Source organism: Urocitellus parryii, chromosome 13, assembly GCF_045843805.1.
Source record: "Urocitellus parryii isolate mUroPar1 chromosome 13, mUroPar1.hap1, whole genome shotgun sequence".
Lineage (NCBI taxonomy): Eukaryota > Metazoa > Chordata > Mammalia > Rodentia > Sciuridae > Urocitellus > Urocitellus parryii.
This window is the reverse complement of record NC_135543.1, coordinates 44,295,072-44,316,565: the sequence shown is the minus strand read 5'-3', so window position 1 is coordinate 44,316,565 and position 21,494 is coordinate 44,295,072. Positions and strand designations below refer to the sequence as shown.

The window sequence follows — 21,494 nt, the reverse complement described above, 5'->3', positions numbered from 1 at the left end:
GATGGGAATACATCAAAAGGATACAGGAGTGCTAGAGTTTTAACTGAGGGGCAGAGCACAGTGCTTAGCATGCCCAAGGCTCTGGGTTCAATCTCTAGCATCAAAAATAAATAAATAAATAAGGAATCAAATTTAGCATAAACAATAATGAACTTATACCATGTGTCTCCTAATATGATACAGAGCTCATAATACCACTCACACTGTATTCCTGTCAAAAAGCATGACCTGAATCTAACCATGAAGAAAAAATAGACAAACCAAAATTGAGGACATCCTACAAAATAAGTGGCCTGTTCTCTTAAGAAAGAAAAAAAAAATACCCAATGTCATGAAAAACAAAGAAAGACTGAGTGTTTTATATTAAAGGAGATTAAAGATATAGATAGACGGTAATATGTGATTTGGTGTTGGATCCTGGACTAGCAAAAATTACTATCTGAACATTATTGGGACCTTTGGCAAAAACTGAAGAATCACTGTTGATTTAAGGACTGTTGACTAAATAATTGTGTCAGTAGTAAGTTTCCTAATTTTGTTTACTGTACTGTGATTAGTTCAGTGAATGTCCTTGTTTTTAGGAAATATACATTCAGGTATTTAGGGGTAAAGGAGCATGTGTATGACTTACTTTGAAGTGATTTTAGGAAAAAGTGTATATACAGTTGATCTCCTCATTCAAGGCTGCTCTGGTCTGTAAGCCTCTGCAGATGCTGAAGTAGCAACACTCCTAGGACCTAAGACCGTCGCTCTCAGGAGAAATATAGGGCTAGGCTCTTGTGACTTCCAGTTATAACACTTAGAGTCCATTATCAATATATAATCTTGTTTTATGTGTGTTTCTGTTTAAAGGCACCTTGTTTAGCATATATCAATGATCCATTACCATTGTGCTCACAGCCAACAGCACTGTAATTTGTGATTGAACTGAAATTCTCCAGTGTGTGTATTTTGTCTGTAAATGCAGCCTAATTGCACCTATGAACACTAGACATCTCTTTAGTGTTATGCCTGTGGGCCAACAAAAGGCACAAAAATATGAAGAATGTGGTGCTAAAAGCTGGGTGCGGTGGCGCATACCTGTAATCCTGCTGCTCCGGAGGCTGAGGCAGGAAGATTGTAGGTTCAAAGCCAGCCTCAGCAAAAGCAAGGTTCTAAGCAACTCTGTGAGACTCTGTCTCTAAATAAAATACAAAATAAGGGCTGGAATGTGGCTCAATGGTCAAGTGCTCCTGAGTTCCATGTTCAGTACTCACCCTCACACACACACACAAAAAAATGTGGCACCCAACAGCAAAAAAGATACTTGTTTGCAATATGAACACTGAAATAAGAAGATCAGCCTCAGCCGAGAATGTCCAAGCCAGGACTGAAAATATTTGTTGCTCTGTGCCTTCTACAAAAGACTGCAAATGTGCTTCAAGTACTGATTTGGGGGTTACAAATAAATGTTAGCGAGTAGGCAAATTCACAATTGCAGAATCTATAAATAAGTTAGATTTTTTTTTGTGTGTGTGTGTGTATCTATGGAGACACACCCACATAAACGCAAAAGAGAGAAAGCAAAGGACAAAACAAGTCAAAATGTTAAAAATTGATTAATCTAAGCCTGGTGTAAAAATTCTTGTACTCACAGCAATTTAGGGGGCTGAGGCAGGAGGATCACAAGTTCCAGGTCATCCTAGGCAATTTAGTGAGACTCTGACTCAAAATAAAAAATAAAGAGATTCTGGGATTGTAGCTTACTGGTAGAGCATGTCTGGGCTCAATCCCCCATACTGGAAAAAAATTATATACACACACTACATACATACATACATACATACACACACACACACACACACACACACACACACACACACTGTTATATATTAGGTTCTCTCTTCTGGTCACATGAAAAACCTGACACAGTCTCAGTGATCAGAAAGTTCACAGTTTACTGGGAGATGATAGACAAGAAAAGCAACCTGAAACTTAGTGAGTGGTCTGGTAAAAAGTTATGGGAGAAGAAAGAGAGGCACTGACCTTATTCAGGGGAGCGGTCATAGTTTGAATCTTTAATGTCCCTTGAAAAGCTCCTGTGTTGGGCAGTACAGGAATGTTCAGAGGTCAAATGATTAGTTGATGAGAGTTGTCACCTCATTGGTGGGTTAATTCACTTGATGGATCAACAATTTGAAAGGGTATTAGGTGGTGACTCTAGGTGGGAGGAGCATGGCTGGAGGAAGTAGGTCACTAGGTCACTGGGGGTGTGGCCTGGGCTACTTGTTATCCCTGGCTCCTCTCTGTCTTCTTCCTACCCTACTCACCCACTTCTCCCTGCCTTTGCTTCCTGCTGCCATGAGCCGAGCAGCTTTCCTCCACCAAACCCTTCCACCATGATGTTCTACTTCACCTCAAACCCACAGCAATGGATCCCACTGATTATGGACTGAACCTCGGAAACCATGAGTCCAAAATAAACTTTTCCTCCTTTAAGTTGTACTTCTTAGATATTGTGATCACAGTGACAAAGCAAAGCTGACTAACACAGGGGCCAAGGTAGATTATTGACTTTTTTTTTTTTTGGAGAGGGGAGTACTGGAGATTGAACACAGGGGCACTCAACCACTGAGCCATATCCCCAACCCTATATTTTTTTAAATTATTTTTAGTTGTCGATGGATACAATATCTTTTTTTATTTATTTTTATGCAGTATGGAGGATCACACCCAGTGCCTCACCTATACGCAAGTTCTTTACCACTGAACTACAACCCCAGCCCCCCAGCCCTATTTTATATTTTATTTAGAGACAGGGTCTCACTTGAGTTGCTTAGCGCCTTGCTTTGGCTGAGGTTGGATTTGAATTTGTGATCCTCCTGCCTCAGCCTCCCTAGCTGCTAGGATTATAGGCATACACTACCATGCCTGGCTTTGACTTATTTTTTTAGTACTGGTGAAAGGGTAAAGTTTCTAAGCTGGAAAGCTTGAATGTAAAAGATTAGGTATTATTAAATTCCTCTGTTACACCCAGATTCCTGAGATAGTTAAGACAACACCCTACTGGCCATTTAGCCTAGGGCCCTGTGCAGTTCGTCACAGGGTCTGGACCAATCAGTTTGAATGTGTAACCCGCTTACGAATGACCAATCACCCCCACCCGACCTGTTCCCACCAATGAATGTGCCAATCACGTCTCAGAGTTGTTGTTCAATTTCCCCGCGCCTCATGATGATTTGTTCTGATGTATGCAAAGCCCACCGCCCTCTCCAAAAAGTGTACTTAAGCTCCACCTGACCTCCGTTCTGGGCTCTGAGCTGCGCTCCCTTCTTGAGTGGGCACAGAGTCCCAGCGCGCTGGAATGGATCCCCAATAAATCCCCTTTTGCCAATTGCATGGAGTAAGTCTCTTGTGTGGTCTCTCCCTCCGACGTTCCGCTGGACCCCCCCTTACACTGGGAATTGAATCCAGGGCCTTGCAAGTGCTCTACCATGAGCTACATCCCCAGGCCAGTTTTAAATTTTATATGGAGAGAGGGTCAAAGGTGTGATCCTCCTGCATAGCTGGAATTACAGGCCGTCACCACCACATTTAGCTGATTATTGATTTTTGAAAGCCAAATAGGAATTGGCCAGGTAAAACAAGGGTTTCAAATGGGGAAAGGTTTTCAAAGAGAGGTGTCCTTGTATGCAAGGAAGGAAACTGAAAGTTCTTGGGACATTTGGGAAATTCCTAATTTAACTATGATGCTAATGAAAAGTGCTCATGAGAACATGGCCTAGTGAAATTCTTGAACGATTTAGCAGATGTGAGATCATAATGAACTTTGTGTGCCATGCTAACTGTTCATAATTATTATCCTGTGGGTACTGGGAAGATGCTAAAAAGCTCTATGTAGAAGAGTTAATTAGATTTGCATGGTAGTAAGATCATCTGAGAAAGAGTGAGGGATGTGGACTGGATTGGAGGAAGGCAGGCCCATTAAAAGAGAACATACTCAAGTTTCCATCATTACAAATATCCATCTGCCAGTGGCTGTGACCAAGAACTTCTGTTGCCATACATGATTTGCGTATTACTCTTTTTTTGCAGGGGTGGGGTGCTGGGGATTAAACCCAGAGGTGTTTAACCACGGGGCCACATCCTCAGCCCTTTTTATTTTTTATTTTGAGACAGGGTCTTGCTAAGTTGCTTAGGACCTTGCTAAGTTGCTGAGACTAGTTTTGGACGTGGATCCTTCTCCCTCAACCTCTGGAGTCACACTTGGGTGCCTATTATTCTTACCAAAGCTCAACCTAGGCTGGGGATGGGGCTCAGTGGTAGAGTGCTTGCCAGGCATGTGTGTAGGTCCTGAGTTCCAACCCTGGTACTGGTGGTTAGAGAGGGAATCTAGTCCATTTTGCCTTCAAGGACATGGTTTCAAAAAATCTCTTTTATTGACTCCTTGATTGGCAATTTTCCCTACAGTATCAGCATACAAACATGCTGTTATCCTAAAGAAAATCTCTCTTGGCCTCTCCCAACCCTACTACTTTCCCATTTTCCTGCTCCACTTTGCATTAAAACTTCAAAGTCAGGCTGGGGTTTTAGCTCAGTGGTACAGTGCTTGTCTAGCACGTGTGAAGTTTGATCCTCAGCACCACATTAAAAATAAATAAATAAAGGCATTGTGTCCACCTACAAATAAAAAAAAAATTAAAAAACAAACAAACTTCATAATACAACCTTTTCCTCTCTCTTTTTTCTTGGAAATACTCTAATCAGGTTTTCGCCTTCTTGTTCCACCTTTCTTATTAAGGTTTCTGAAGGCTCCCCGTTGCATTCTTGTACATAAAGAGTACTCTGAACCTGCCTTTTTTTTTTTTTTTTGGTACTGGGGATTGACCCCAGGGCGTAAGAAGCACTCAGTTTACTTTTCCTACCAACTGCATTTGACACAACTGATCACTTTCTTCATCTGAAACTCAGTCATTTCTTGCCTTCCAGGATTCCACACTCTCTTAATCTTCCTCTTAACAATGGAAATTATTTTGCCATCCTTTATTGTTGGTTTCTCCTTATCAACCTGAACTTTAGAATACCCTGGACCCTTGCCTCTTGAATTCTCCACTTATACTCCCTTTTCTTCCTTCATCTAACTGAATCCAATGGCTTTAAAGATACCACTGATAGCCAGGTGCAGTGGTACACACCTGAAATCCCAGCAACTCAGGAGGCTGAGGCAAAGGATCACAAGTTTGAAGCCAGCCTAGGCAATGTAGCAAGACTGTGTGTGAAAAATAAAAATAAAAAATAAAAAAGAATGAGGATGTGGTAAAACAGTAGTGGTAAAATTCCCCTAGATTCAATCCTCAGTTATACACACACACACACACACACACACACACACACACACACATATATATACACACACACACACACACACATCTCATTTTATTGCACTTTGTTTTATTGTGCTTCACAGGTACTTTTTTTTTTTTAACAAATTGAATTTCTGTGGCATCTCTGCATCTATCAAGTATGTTGGTACCATTTTACCAACATTTTGTTTTCACTTTGTATGTCTCTGTGTCATGTTTTGATAATTCTTGGAATATTTCAAACTTTTTTATTATTATTTTATCTATGATGATTATTGAACCTTTCTTTTTCTTTTTCTTTTCTTTCTTTCTTTCTTTCTTTTTTTGGTGCTGGGGATTGAACCCAGGATCTTGTTCCTGCAAGGCAAGCACTCTACCAACTTAGCTATATCCCCATCTCTGATTATTTATTTATTTATTTATTGGGTACCAGGGATTGAGCTCAGGAGCACTCAATCTCTAAGCCACATCCCCAGTGTTATTTTGTATGTTATTTAGAGACAGGGTCTCACTGAGTTGCTTGGTGCCTCGCTATTGCTGAGGCTGGTTTTGAACTCATGAACCTCCTGTCTCAGCCTCCTGAGCTGCTGGGATTATAGGCATGTGCCACTGTGCCTGGCTATTATTTTGGAATCCAGGGATTGAACTCAGGGGACTCAATCACTGAAACACACCCCAGACCTATTTTGTGTTTTATTTAGACACAGGGTCTCATTGAGTTGCTAAGTGCCTCGCTTTTGCTGAAGCTGGCTTTGAACTTGTGATCTTCCTGCCTCCGCCTCCCTAGCTGCTGGGATTATAGGCATGTGCTATCGCGCCTGGGCTGATTATTCATCTTTGAAGTTAGTAATATAATAGTGGAAATTGAACTCAGGGTCTTGGACACTGAGTTACATCCCAGTCCTTCTATTTTTGCTTTTTAAATTTTGGGACAGGATCTTGGTGAACTGGCCTGGCTGGACTCCATCTTGCAGTTCTCATGCTTCAGCCTCTTGAGAAGCTGGGATTACAGGCATATGTCTCTGTCCAGCTGATGTTCCTATTTTAATAACAGGTTTGGGGCTATAAAATATGTTCTCATTCAAGATGGTGAACTTAAATCAGTAAATGTTGTTTGTGTTCTGACTACACTATCCACTGGCTCTTTCCCCATCTCTCTTCCTCTTTGTGGGCCTCCCTATTTATTGAGACACAACAACATTGAAATTAAGCCAATTGATAACCATACCATTGCCTATAATTATTCAAGTGAAAGGAAGGGTTACACATCTCTCATTTTAAATTATAAGCAATAAATGATGAAACTTAGAGAGTAAACCATGTTCTTACCATATGCTCCCCTACAGGACTCTGTAATCAAAAAGGCCATCACCAGATTTGGTCCCTTGATTTTGCATCTCTAGAACTATGAGCCACCATAAACCTTGATTCTTTATTAAATTGCCCAATTCAAGTATTTCGTTATAGTAATAGAAAAACAAATGCTTTGCTTTTGCTACACTTAATATGAAAGGGAATGGTTAATCTCGTTGTTATAAAACAACTTATCTTTTTAGGTTAAGGCAATATTTGTAATGAGCTTTGGTTTGGTGTAGCTTTAGCAAGCTACCACATTGCCCAGCTTTGTGAAATGCAGTAAAGTTTTTTAGGTGCTAATGGAGCAGATGGAGAGTACTTAAATGTACTCATAAATTTCAATTGTTAGTAAAAATACATATGTAATAAAAAGTGTCTCCAGATAGATGTCCTCTAATTTTTGGTGTACAGTCTTTAATTTTTTTTTCTAAACATAAATCTGTCCTATTATTGGTTTTAAAGGTATCTTAAATCAAAAAAGAGAATACTTCACGTAATATTTTATGAATTCCTTTTTTCCCTAACAATTTATCATGATCATTTTCCCATGTCAATAAATTTAACTTTATAAGTATGAATATTAATGGCTGATTAGTTTTTCATACTATTTGGATATTTCAAATGTATTTCATATGTTTGGATATTTCAGTTATATTCATTTTTAAGAGTATTTATTTATTTTTACTGTTTTTTAATATTTGGGGATTGAACTCAGGGACTCTCTACCACTGAGCTATATCCTAGTCATTTTTGTTGTTGTTTTTGTTTGTGTGTATTTTTGGTTTTGACTTTTATTTTAAATTAATTTTTTTAAAAAATAGATGACAGTGGAATGCATTACAATTCTTATTACACATATACAGCACAATTTTTCATATCTCTGGTTGTATTTAAAGTAAGTTGAAGGCTGGGGATGTGGCTCAAGCGGTAGCGCGCTGACCTAGCATGCGTGCGGCCCGGGCTCGATCCTCAGCACCACATACCAACAAAGATGTTGTGTCCGCTGAGAACTAAAAAACTCTTTTTTGTTTGCATTTTATTTTTATTTTTTGGTGCAGGGGATTGAACTCAGCGGTGCTCTTCCGCTGAACTATATCCTCAGCCCTTCTTATTTTTATTTTTTAATTTTGAGACAGAGTCTTGTTAAATTCCTTAGGGCTTCATTAAGTTGCTGAGGCTGGCTTTGACTTGTGATCCTCTTGCCTCAGCCTCCCAAACTGCTGGTATTACAGGCATGTGCTGCTGAGCCAGGATTTGAGAAACTTTTGATTGTCTAGTACTTAAAAGTAATTCTTCTTCTGGATATAGTGGTGCACATCTGTAATCCTAGCCATTTTGGAGGCTTAGGCAGAAGGATTGCAAGTTTGAGACCAGCCTTAGTAATTTAACAATACATAATAAATAAATAAATAAATTTTAAATAAATAAATAAATTTTAAAAATGGAGATGTAACTCAGTGGTAGTGTGCTTTTGGGGTTCCATTTGCAGTAGCACAATTTAAAAAGGTGTCTCAGACTATTAAAATTTCCACAGAGGTTGAGAAAGAAATGGATGTCATTTATGGGTTCAAAACTTTTTAAGAGTTTAAATCAGTTTTTTAGAGAGGAATGGAATGAGAGAGTGAATCATGTTGTTATAGGAATGTGTTTTGTTTCAGAAGGTATTTAAATGCTCTGACGTAAAGGCACTCAGTGCGGCAAGTTCAAGGGCTGAGAACTGAAGGCATGTGTTTCTGAATTACTTTGAAGCTGAGGTCATGACCACTTTAACCTCAAGCAGATTTTGTTTTCTTTTTTCCTTCCTTCCTTTCATTCCCCCTGCCCCCAATCTGGGCATTGAACCAAGGTGCATTTTACCACTGAGCTACATCCTCAGCCTTTTTTACTTTGTAAAATTTTGAGCCCAGGTTCTCACTAAGTTGCTAAGGCTGGCCTTGAACTGTGATCTTCTTGTATAGCCTCTCCAGTTTCCAGGATTGCAGGCCTGTGCCACTACACCCCACCCATTTTTTCTTTTCTTACATAGCTCAAGCAGTAGCGCGCTCGCCTGGCATGCCCTGCTGCCAGGGTTCGATCCTCAGCACCACATACAAACAAAGATGTTGTGTCTGCCGAGAACTGAAAAATAAATATTAAAAAAAAATCTCTCTCTCTAAAAAAAAAAAAAGAAAAAAGAAAATTAAAGTTCCCATTAGTGAGACACATTATAAAAGCAACACAAACCATTAGAAGAAAATTTGCAAGGTCACCTTAAAGAAAAAGTATATAGTATTACTTCTTTGTTATTTAATTGAAGCTAATTGCATAACTAAACAAAGTATGTGAGTTGGGGGTGGGCCTAAGGGAATTTAGGAAGGTGGAGTTCTCAAAGTAAACTGAGCCTTCCTTCCACAAGTATTTATGGAAACTTACATTACTATCTGAAGTGAGAAAAATCAATGTTAAAGCATTTATTCTACTAGTGAAGGGTAGATCTTAGATTTAAATCCACTACAAGGTTTTGCTTCACTGAAAATGTGGCATAGTTCCATTCAGTCCATCCCCTTAGCACAAATATTTATGAAACACTGATTATGCTCAAGGCATTTTGCCAGAGACTCTGTGGGACATATGATGAATCAGACATTGTGTAGTGGTAGAAAGAGATGTACTCTGGTGGAAATACACGCCCTTAAGTCCTGAGCAAGAGACACTGAACAATTATGGCACCCGGCAATGACTTGCACCACTGGGACGAGGAGGCAGGCTGCAGGAGTAGGCGTTACCGTGGGGTTGAGTTACACTCACCTGTTCCTTTGTAATCCTATCCCTTCCCTCATTTGAATGGCTTCTCCCCAATAAAAGTGGGTTCCAGGCTTGCTCTTTCTTTCTTTCTTTCTTTTTTTTTTTTTGCCTGCTTTGCCTCCTTTGTGAGAGCTGGGTCAGAGGAACCATCACAAAACCCAAAGAAAAAGGTATTTCTCTGTCTCTATGTGATTATTTTGTGCCAGTCCAGTTCACCTGGAGTGACTCTGATTGATTTAGTTGTGTGTGACGATACTTTGGCATCATATGGACTGGTTTGAGTTCAAGCTTCTTGGATACATAGCTTTTTTTTTTTTGGGGGGGGGGTACTGGGGATTGAACCCAGAGGTGCTTAAACACTGAGCCACATCTCCTTGGCCTTTTTTACTTTTTTTTTTTTTTTTTTCCTCAAAGCTCTATTTGTATTTTATTTAGAGACAGGCTGGCTTTGAACTGGTGATCCTCCTGAAAATCTTGTGACTGATTTGGGTCATGAGTTTTGATTTGATATGGATTGGTTGAGATGTGGGAGAAAGATGACTAAGGCAAGAGAAGTCTCCATGACTTCTCTAGATCATGTGAGTAGAGGTTTACAGCAAGAGAGCAAATAAGGTTGTGTTAAGGTTTAGATCTACAGCATCCTCCCTAAAGCTCAGGTGTTGGAAGAATGGTTCTCAATTGTACAAGGTTTAGCAGTCGGATCTTTAGGAAATGATTAGGTCATGAGGACTTTGGTCTCATAGGTGGATTAATACATTTGATGATAATCCAGTGGACTTTTGGAAGATGGGACATGGAAGAAGCAGATCACTGGGGGTGTGCTCTGGTGGGCTTCATCTTCTTTCCCAGACCCTCCCACCATTATTTCTCTTTCCACATTAAAATAAATAAATTAATTAAAGATATTGTATCCAACTATAACTAAAAAATAAATATAAAAAATATGAAATATAAAAAGAAGAAGAAGGCACTCAATTAGTGCGCTAAGTTCAAGGGCAGAACTGTGAAGACCTGGGCAGCTTCATTTGCTATGCTCTTCCACCATGATGTTGCTTCCTTGAAGGCCACTAACCATGTCCTGAATCCTCTGAAACTCTGAGTCAAAACAAAATTTTCCTCCTCCAAGTTGTTCTTGTTCAGGTAGTTTGGTCACTGTGACGAAAAGCTAACACAAACTATAAATGTCAGGTTGCCCATTGTCTTAGTGGTTTGGGCTGCTGGGACAAAAATACTATAAATTCATTAGCTTATAAACAAATTTATTTTTATAGAGGTACTGTGGCTGCATGCCTAAATTCCCAGCAGCTCAGGTAGCTGAGGCAGGAGGATTGCAAGTTCAAAGCCAGCCGCAGTACTTTAGCAAGGTCCTGAGCAACTAAGTGAGAACTTGTCTCAAAAAGGGCTGAGGATGTGACTCATTGGTGAAGCACCCCTGGGTTCAATCTCTGGTACTTAAAAAAAAAAAAATTCTCAGAGTTCTGGAGGTGGAAAGTTCAAGATAAAGGGAATTTGTTGTTGGGTGTGTGTGTGTGTGGTTCCTAGAATGATGGTCCTTTTATTGCAACTTAACCTCACTTGGTGGAAGTGATAAACGATCTCTAACAGGTCTCTCTCTCTCTCTTTCTTTAAAAAAACTATTTCTTTATTTGCTTAATTTAATTCTAACTGATAAGTAATAATTATACAATTGTGGGTGACAAGGTGATAATCTGAGTTATGTACACAATGCGGGATGATTGCTAATTAATTCATACTTAGAATTTTTGTGGTGGATGGGTAGGTTCTCTCTGTCTTTTTTTTTTTTTTTTAAGTTTTTTTAATAGTTGTAGATGGTCAGCATGTCTTTATTTAATTTGTTTCAATTTTTAATGTTGTGCTAAGGATCGAACCCTGTGCCTTACACATGCTAGACAAGTGCTCTTCCATTGAGCTGCAGCCTCAGCCCCTAGGTTCCCTCTTAAAAGGAACTCAAGATTTAATTGCCTCCCAAAGGCCCCCAGCTCCTGATACCATAAGATTTCAACATATGAACTTTGGGGGAACACACTTTCCAGCATAGCACCTGTCTACTTGCAAAATCTCCTTCAGGATAGCGTTATGTCCTGCAAACATATACTATTACCACAAAGGTCTGAAACCAAGGCATCTTCTCTGACTACCTTAAGAAGGGGCACTTTTTTCCATAATTGAATCTTAGAATTGGTTCCTACAAGGAACACTGTTTTATTGATAGAACTTAAGATCTTAGAATTAGTGTATGTGAGAATCAAAAGTCACTGACTGTTTCTTAGGAGACAGGCATACAATTTAAATAAGTTTAGAGGTGACAGAGGCATATATAAAGCAGCATATATAAAGAGAGGAAGAAACAAAATTTTCATTTTAGATTTAAGTAGTTCTACTCTAAAGCGATATGAAAATAAGCACGTTTTACGGACGATAACATTATACACTGTTCTTACTCTCATAATGTCAACCTCAATGTTAATTTTAGCGACGCTTTTGCGTGAAGCCGCAGAGAAACCCTGAAGAAGTGCGACTGAGTTCTTGATGAATTACACTTCCAAAACTAGTCCTCTACATTTTTCCCTTAAAAAGCGTGGGGGAAAATCTAGTTTAGGCTTCTTGTTCGCACTGACACCTAGGAGAGGACCGCGGAGGCCGCAGTTTGTCCCTCACACGTGACAAGCTTTAGGTAACCTGCCCCTCCATCCTCCCGATTCTGGGGAAGATTCTAACGCCCTTTCGAGCCGTCCCTCATGACGTCACGAGCGCGATTCCGCTCCGTGGCCAATCAGGCAGCCGGATTCCGGGGAAACCCGGGGTGGCGGCGGCGGCCTGGGCGCCTGCGCGAGGTCTCCGCGTGGCTATATAAACATGGCTGGCGTGGCCGCGCAGCCCGCCCGTCCGGAGCGCGCGTAGGGGGCTCGGTTGCTGCTCTGGGTCTGTAGTTTTGAAGTTTCTGGCGGGGGAACTACCGCGCAGTTAGGTTCGGAAGTGAGAGCCCGAGTGACGCCCTTCCGGGAGCTGTGCGTCCGGGCTCAGCTGCAGCTGGATCGGAGGCTGAGGCGCCCGGCTGAGCCGGCGCACGTGTGAGTGCCGCTGAGGGAGCGGCGAGCGCCTGTGCGGGTGTTGCTGCCCCGGCTCGCGCGGACGGGAGGCAGATCTGGGACGCGCGGCTGCTGCTGCCTAGCCCGCGCCCACCACCGATTTCTCTGCCGCGGCCCCTGAGCCTTTCCCCAGCGATGCTGTGGAGCCAGAACTGCGCTGGAGTCGGCGTGTCAGACCTCTCCTCACCTCAGCTCCCGGAACGGCAGCGCTGCAGCTGCCGCTGATCCCTCGGGGTGATGCCCGCGGGCCTCAGCGAATCGTCCGGTGCCGCTCCTCCGGTTGTTGGGGGCGCCTCGGGGACCGTGACTATGGCTCCTACCGGGGCTCTGCCGGTCCGGGTGGAGAGCACCCCAGTGGCCCTGGGCGCGGTGACTAAGGCTCCTGTCAGTGTCTGCGTGGAGTCCACGGCGTCCCAGCCCCTGCGGTCCCCCGTGGGGACCCTAGTGACCAAAGTGGCTCCTGTCAGTACTGTTCCTAAACTCAGTGGCCCTAGGCTGCCTGCTCCCCAGATCGTCACCGTGAAAGCCCCCAGCGCCACTACGATCCAGTTGCCTGCTAATTTGCAGCTTCCTCCAGGTAGGTTGATCCCTCCTTCCAGCCTTACCCTTGGGTCCTGCCTGCAGTGATTCGGGAATCGTCGCAGCGCCGGATTGCTCTTTCCTGCTCGCAGCTCTCAAAAACTCTGCAAGAAAACCTTTCATAATCTTTGCAGTGAGTGTCCAGGAAGCAGCCTTTTGGGCAGTGATTTGGCTTTACAATTAAATATAACCTTTTTGTATCATTATAGCATTTTATATTTAAGAAGAGAGTCTTTTCACCTAAGTGACAGTCAAAGCTGTCAGAAGGGCTCTTGAGGCACTGGTGCCTAGGTAGAGGAGATTAGGGATGGCTCAAGTTAATTTTCACTCGAAGAAAGGATCAGTTTATATTTTCACCCGTTTAGATTATGTTGTAAAAAGAAGTCTTTTTAAAAAGTTCTCGGGGGTATGACTGAAATAGAATTTTAAATGTAAGCAAGTCAGAATAAGTTTATAGTTTTCTGGTATCAGAAAACAAATGCTGCTTCCCGCACAGCCTTCAGATATGTAATGATTTTAACTTTCGGTCAGAAGAATTCCTCTCCTGGGGAACAAGCTCCAAAGTTGACAAATAGATCAGAGATACGCGATTATTATACTTGAAGGGGTGTGCGAATCCTGATAATGAGGATTTGCTTTTTATCCTAGGGCTTATTACTTTGTCAGGCTGTTTTTCAAGATTTACTCAAAGGTTTTGCTTTGTGATAATTCATGTTGTAAATGTGCTGAGTGAAATTTGAGTGTTCTACCTTCTGTCTCATCAATCCAAAGTTTCTTGGAATTTGTCTTCTATTAATTTTGATTAGCAAAAATTGGATCTCTGGGGTTGCGGTTGTGGCCCAGTGGTAGTGTGCTTGCCTAGCATGCTTGAGGCACTGAGTTCGATTCTCAGCCTCACATACAAATAAATTTTTTTTTTAAAAAAAGGTCCATCAACAACTAAAAAATATTTTTTTAAAAATTGGATCTCTGATCTGGTAGCTCTAAAAAAATCCCTGGAGCCCAGAGAAACTTTCATAATCTTGACTTAGATGATAAAGAAGTGGAAGCATTGATTCAAAAGATTACTTTAACATCCTGTGGCAAAAGGACAGTAGCTTTTTTTTTTTTTTTGTCTTTTGTAGCTATTGCTCTATTTGGTCAAGAACATCATGGGCAGATTGTGTTCTTCACATTTAATGAAATGCTTTTTTTCCTTTTGTATAGTACACGAGGTCCCTACATTTGTTAAGGCTGTGTGCAGCACTGGCTACATTATTTGCTAGTTCTAAATTGTCATCCATCATGTAATCTTAAAGTAGTTATGAGTATGTTTGAATGAAATTATTCCCTAGTTTGTTAAAATATAAATTCCTGCCTAGTCACTGAAGTTTGTTTAGAAATGGTCAGAAAAAAATGTTAAATAGAAAAACTGTCAAGAATGAAAACTTGCTGATGAGTCAGAACAAATCACTTATTGAGGTCCCACTGTGCTAGGCAATTTGAATACATTATTATTATTATTATTATTATTATTATTATTATTATTATTTATTCATTGGCTGTACTATGTAAGTAGTAAATTTGGAAAGAGGTCTCTAAGGGTAAATAATTTGCCCAAAGCCAGGCAATTTATAGGAGTCAAGGGATTTGAATTCAGATCTGTTTAACTCTACTCTTTTCACAACACTATACTTAACCACATTTTTTTACAACATGCCTCATTGAGTATCAGTGCTGAAGGTGAGATAGAATTTTAGAGGCTAATCTTCTGTTTTATACATCAAAAAACCAAAACTGAAACTTGCTTGAGTTGAGTAGCTGCAAATTAAGTCCACAGTTTAAATATGTTTATATCATAATACTAAAATATTTTACACTATTGACCATAGAGAAACCCCCAAGAAGAGAGGAGACAGTTTGTTCTTAGGAATTATGAGCTTACAGAGGAGGTTGGGAGGTACTTTAAAGAGCTGCTTTTGAGATTTTCTATTGATATGTAGCATAAGAACCAGTAGTTGAAAAATTTAATGGAAATATTGATTAAAGTAACTTAGGTTATGAATCCTGCACCATTTCTCTTCTGTACTGAGGATTAGTGGTTTATTTCTCAATATATGTCAGTTCTTAATTTTCCAAGGTAATGAATAAGCATTTGATTTCTTGTTCATTTCCTCTGAGCAGAACTGGTTTTAAAAAATACACATATGCACCACAGATTTTTCCAGGGAGCAGGGGCTGGAAATAATGTGTGTGTGTGTGTGTGTGTGTGTGTGTGTGTGTGTGTGTGTGAAGTGGGGCATTGTCAGGAAATGAAAGAGTTTTGATAATATTTTCAGTCTTTTTTTGTGAGCATGTGGAATATTAGACCCAACTGTGGCCCTTCTCTTTTTGGTATTCTGTATCTCTTCTGCAAATTGTTTGAAAGAGATAAATAAAGACTTAATTGCTTCTTTTATATCATAAACTGTGATAAATTCAACATGACTGTCATACTGGTGAAGCATTTGAGGTTGTTTTCATGCTGAGGCGGGGCATAGAGTTTGCATCTTCTTTCTCAGATTCTTGAATAAGCTGGATAAGCTGTTTCCACTTTAGCTTTTTTGTTTGTTTCCACTTTAGCTTTATCAAAGGGATATAGCCTATAGGATCATCAACTGCATAGTTGGCCTGCTGCTGCTGGACTTGGTTGAAATCAGGGTGCCATCCCCTGTGTGGATTCCAAAGGCTGTACAATCAGCTTATAGCCACAGTGTCAATGGCATTATTTTTTTCTATGGATTGCCATCCTCTCGGTAGAAACTGCTGGAAATTCTTTAGGTTGTCCCACTCAGATGCTGTACTTTCAAGACCATATATTATTTATTATTATTGTTACTAATTCTTTTAATTAATTTTTGGTACTGGAGATTGAATCCAGAGTTGCTTAATCTCTGAGCTCCATCCCCAACCTTTTTTTTTTTGGAGACAGGATCTCACTAAGTTGCTCAGAGCCTCTGTAAGTTACCTAGTTACCTAGAAGCTGGTCTCAAACTTGCGATTCTCCTGCCTCAGCCCCAACATAGGATTATAGGAGTGCATCGCTGTGCCTGGCTAGTTTATTTTATTAAAATACCTAGTTTATTATTACTTCCTTTTTTGATTATGAATTCCTTAGAATTTATAACACCTTATCACTTTATTATTTCTAGGGTCTAGTAAAGTTACTTGGCTTAGAGAAGGCAGCTAAATATTTGAAGGTAGATCTACATGGAGAGAGTAGGGAGCAATAGGGCTAGAGCCCCGAGGATGCTGAGGGGCATCACAATTATGAGTGTGTTGTGTTTTGATTTCTTAGCTTATTCTGATTAAAAGCATTGTCTGTTAATGTTTTTAAAAATTACTGAAATGTAATCCCCTTGTCACTAGAGTATTAACAATTTTACTGTGCCTTTTTCATTGTTAGTATTTGTAAATATTTCTCATTTTTTCCAACTGCATAGGAGTAGTTCTTTGTATTATTATTTTGACCACTTCCCTATTCCTAGGCATTGATATTGTGTGTGTACTTTCTGTGATTACAATGATGCTGTAATAAATACCTTTGTCTGTTTTTGTGTAATTTTGTACATATATAATTATAGGATAAATTACAACAGGTATTGCCAATTTTACCCCCAAAATGTTTAAAACATAATCAATAATGTTAATATTTAATTTTAAAAAAGCTACCCAGAGAATCTAAGAAGTCATATTCAGATTTAATCATAAGAGTAGTAGTTGAGCCTTTTAACTGAGTGAGGGAATGAAGACTTTGTAGAGAAACAGGGGCTGGACAGTGAGACTATGATATGGATTTGTTACTTATATGAATAACTAAGTATGCCTAAGAGGGCTCTTAGCTTGAAGTCAAGTAGGCATATAATATTTAGTAGGCCAGAAGATTCAGCATAGGATCACAGAGTAAAGACTAGGTGGTGTACTAATGAAGTTTGTGGATAACAAGGAGTTTGAGGGAGTAGCCTCTTGGGAAAAGTAGTGGAGTGTACAATAAAGGACAGAACATTGCCCTTGGAGTGAACTGACGGGTTTGAATTCTAGCTCTACCACTTAATAGCTTTGTGGTCTTTGGCAAGTTTATTAACCTCATTCTTCATGTCAGATTCTTACTTCTAAAATGAGACTTCTTCCTAGAGTACCAGAAGGAGTAAGTAAAATAGTACATAGCAGGGCTTGCATGTCACAGAACTATAGAAAACACAGGTATATTAGGAATGTTCTGAATATTTCAAGAACCTGCATAGCTGTTGGGGATTGCTTTTCTTTTCTTTCCTTCCTTCCTCCCCCGCCCCTTTCTTGAATCCAGGACCTTGTGTATGCAAGGCAAGCAGTCTACCAACTGAGCTCTGTCCCAAGCCCCCTGCATAGCATTTGGTTCTCAGTACTCTGAGGTTGCTATTTATCAGCATCCGCCAAATTCTCAACAGTCTAAAAAAATCTATCTTTAAATAATCTTAGTGTGTACCCACCCCCATTTTGGCTGGGGGGACATTAGAAAATTATTTTTGTTGTATGGAATTTGGAGAAGAGAAAAATTTTTGTCCTTCAAAATACTTTGAGTCTATTTTTAATCTCTGTTTTTTAAATGTCAGCTTTATTGAGGTATAGTTTTTGTTACTAAAAAATAAAGAAACCCATTTATAGTGGGTGTTGAAAAATTTGATAAAGGTGCAGCCACCATTGTAAGCAAGATATAGTACATTTCATTCTCAAAAACTTTTAGACTCTTTGGGAAAAAGAATGTATGCATTCCTTTTCTGATTTTACATAACTGGAATTCTATGATGCCATCCTTATATCCTCATTTTCACTTACCATTGCATAGTGACAATTTTGTTACAAACTCAAAAGTTTAATTTTGAATCTTTTATTAATTATTTCCTGATTGTCTGCTTAGGTTGCTTTTTTGTTATTGTTAAAAAAATAAATGTAAGCCAGACAATTTTGTATTTAGGTTGTGATGTGTGTCTTTGTTGGGACAGATAAGAAAATTGGAAATTCTGGGGCTAGGGTTGTGGCTCAGCCGTAGCACCTAGCATGTTTGAAGCCCTGGGTTCAATCCTCAGCACCACATATATATAAATAAGTAAAATAAAGGTATTGTCAGCTATAACTAAAAAATATTTATTAAAAAAAATTGGGGCTGGGTGGCTCAAATGGTAGTGCGCTCGCCTGGCATGCGTGCGGCCCGGGTTCAATCCTCAGCACCACATACAAACAAAGATGTTGTGTCCGCCGAAAACTAAAAAATAAATATTAAAAAATTCTCTTTCTCTCTCTCTCTCTCTCTTAAAAATAAATAAATAGATAAATAAATAAATTGGAGATTCTGAGTTAAGGCATTATGAATAAAGCTTTCAGTGAATTTTTTACTTACTAATACATTTCAGCACTAACTAGATGCTGGGTTGGTTTTATGCTAAGAAGTACCATAGATACAATAGTAAATAACGTAGGCCCAATTTTTCTCCTGGAAAACGAATACTTTTCCTGAATTTCCATAGATACTCTAGACTGACTTCTTTTCAACACTCTGATTTCCAATAGCAAATATGGAAATAAAAAAGAAGTAGAAATCACCTGACATCTGATTAGTCTATTTTTTTTTTCTTTTGTTACTGGAATTGAACTCAGAGGCGCTTTAATAATGAATCACATCCCCAGCCTTTTATATTTTATATTTTGAAATAGGGTCTCACTAAGTTGTCTAGGGTCTCGCTAAATTTCTGAGGCTGTCTTTTCATTTGTAGTCTTCCTGTCCAAAACTTCTGAGGTCTAGGATTACATACAGGTAGAGGCCATCGTGCCCAGCTTTTTATTAGTCTACTTTTAGAAATGAAATTTAATGGAGATAAACAAAAGCTCTGCTTTGGCAAATCAGCTGTGTAAATGAAGGATAGGGAGATGTACTATAACTAATAGCAACCTAAGTTAAAACTTATTGATTTGATTTTTTCTTTCATTTACTTAATTTAAAAAATGAGGGGAAAAGGGAAATTAAAGTGACTTTAAGTTCAGTGAAGGAAACTATGACATGTGAAAAATTAAATGAATTGGGTCCATGGTCCCTGAGGAAGAAAACAACTTAGAATATGTTAGCAGCATCTAATTCTTTGTCTGGAAATGAAAGAAGTCTACTTTTGTGTGGATCTCAGAAGGGACCCTCACATCTATGTATATTAATTAGCAACACATGTGTTTATATTAAAGAAAGGCTTTGTGTCCCCAACCTGTATGTTGTTTTTTTAAGAAATCTATTCACAGTATTTCTTCTTGAATCAGTTTCAGTAGTTTGTATGTTTCTAAGAATTTGTCTATTTCATTGAAATTCTCTAATTTATTGGTTTACAAATGTTCATAGTCTCCCCTATATTATGCTCCTCGTTTCTACCAATTTAGCAGTAATGCCGTGTCTTTTATTCCTGATTGAGTGGTTTCTGAGTCTTCTTTTTTTCTTAGTCATTTTAAGTTTGTCATTTTTGTGCATCTTTTCAAACAGCCAACTTTTGGTTTAATGAATTTTTCTCAGTTGTTTTTCTGTTCTTTATTTTATTCACCTCTGCTCTGTCTTTTTTTAAAAAAATATTTTTAAAATTGTTGATGGATCTTTATTTTATTTATTAGTATGTGGTGCTGAGAATTGAACCCGGCGGGCCTCTTGCATGCCTGGCAAGTGCACTACCATTTTAAAACATTTATTTTGTTTTTAGTTGTAGATAATACCCTTATTTACTTATTTTATGTGGTGCTGGGTATTGAACCCAGGGCCTTGCACGTGTCAGGCAAGCGCTCTACCACTGAGCCACAACCCCAGCCCCTCTGCTCTATCTTTATCACTTTTTTCTTCAGCTTGCTTTAGTTTTTATTTTGCTCTCCTTTTTCCAGTGTCTAAAGACAAAAGGTTGTTACTTGAGTTTTTTCTTTTTAAGATAGGCATTTGTAACTATAAATTTTCCTCTAAACACCCCATTAACTATATCCCGTAAATTTTGGAATGTTATGACTTCATTTTCATTCATCTAAAGTATTTTCCTTTTTTGTGTGTGTGTATGTGATTTCTTCATTGGCCCCTTGGTTACATAAGTGTGTACTGTATATTATTATCTACATATTTGGGAGTTTCTTTGCTTATTTTCCTGTTACTGATTTATAATTTCATCTATTGTTAGAGACAATACATTTTATGATTTCAATTCTTTTAAGTTTATTGAGGCTTGTTTTTTGTCTTAATGTGAGTGGTGTATCTTGCAGAGTATTCTGTACACACTTAAAAAAATCCTATCCTTGGGTGATGTAAAATATACATTTGTGTTAAGTTTAATTTGTTTACAGTGCTTTTTAAGTCTTTGATGTCCTTGTTAATCTGTTGCCAACTTTTGTTATTTGTGTGTGTGTGTGTGTGTGTGTGTGTGTGTGTGTTTGTGTGTATTGTTTTGGGCAGTGTTGTGGGTTGAGCTCAGGGCCTGTGCAAGCTAGGCATGCACTCTGCTGTTGAGCTGTATCCTCAACCCTCATCTTCTATCATCCTTCTGTCATCTATAAGAAATTTATTTTACCTTAGTTTTTGTTTCATATGTTAGGTTATGTAGTTGGGTGCATATAAATTTAAAATGTTACAGGTTCTTGATTTATTGGGCCCTTCATTATTATAAACTTTTTCTTTTTTAAATCTCCAGTGATTTTTTTTTTAAGTCTATTTTGTTTGATATTAGTGTGGCCACTCTAGCTTTCTTATGTTTGCTACTGTATGTATATATTTTTTTCTTCAATTTTTCTTCATCTTTGAATTCAGTGTGTGTCTCCTGTAGATAGTATATGCTTGAATTTTTAAAATCCCAGCCCTATACTTTTTGTCTTTTGATTGGATTATTTCATCCATTTATATATTGCTGTTATTGGTATAGTTGGACCTAGGTCTGCCATTTACTTTTATTTTATGATTCTTTTCTTTTTTGTTTCTCTGATCCTTCCTTTTGTGTGTGTTGCTGGAGATGGAACCCAGGGCCTCATATGTGCTGGGCATTGTTCTACCACTGGCTATATTCCCAGCCCTTTTTAAAAATTTCATTTTGGAAACTAAGTTGCCCTGGCTGGCCTTCACTTGCTATCCTCCTGCCTTAGCCTCCCAGATAACTGGGTTTACAGCATGCGCCGGCACACTTGTCTTCCTTTCTTTCTTTCTTGCCTTATTTTGCATTAAATGGATATTTTCTAGTGTATCTTTTCCTTTGTAATTTTTTTTCCTGGCAGTTATGTGGATTGAGCCCAGGGCCTCATTGTGTGCTAGGCAAACACTCTACCCCTG

General features: G+C 39.1%; 1 protein-coding gene across 1 annotated transcript in view; it reads left to right on the top strand.

The window, feature by feature from the left end:
• The first annotated feature begins 12,369 nt into the window (after positions 1-12,369).
• Taf4b (TATA-box binding protein associated factor 4b) overlaps positions 12,370-21,494 on the top strand; it is a 130,652-nt gene continuing 121,527 nt past the window's right edge. The window contains exon 1 of the mRNA XM_026388091.2: positions 12,370-13,169. Within this exon, the coding sequence (XP_026243876.2) occupies positions 12,830-13,169 (340 nt within the window). The 5' untranslated portion in view covers positions 12,370-12,829. The remainder of the gene's footprint in view (positions 13,170-21,494) is intronic.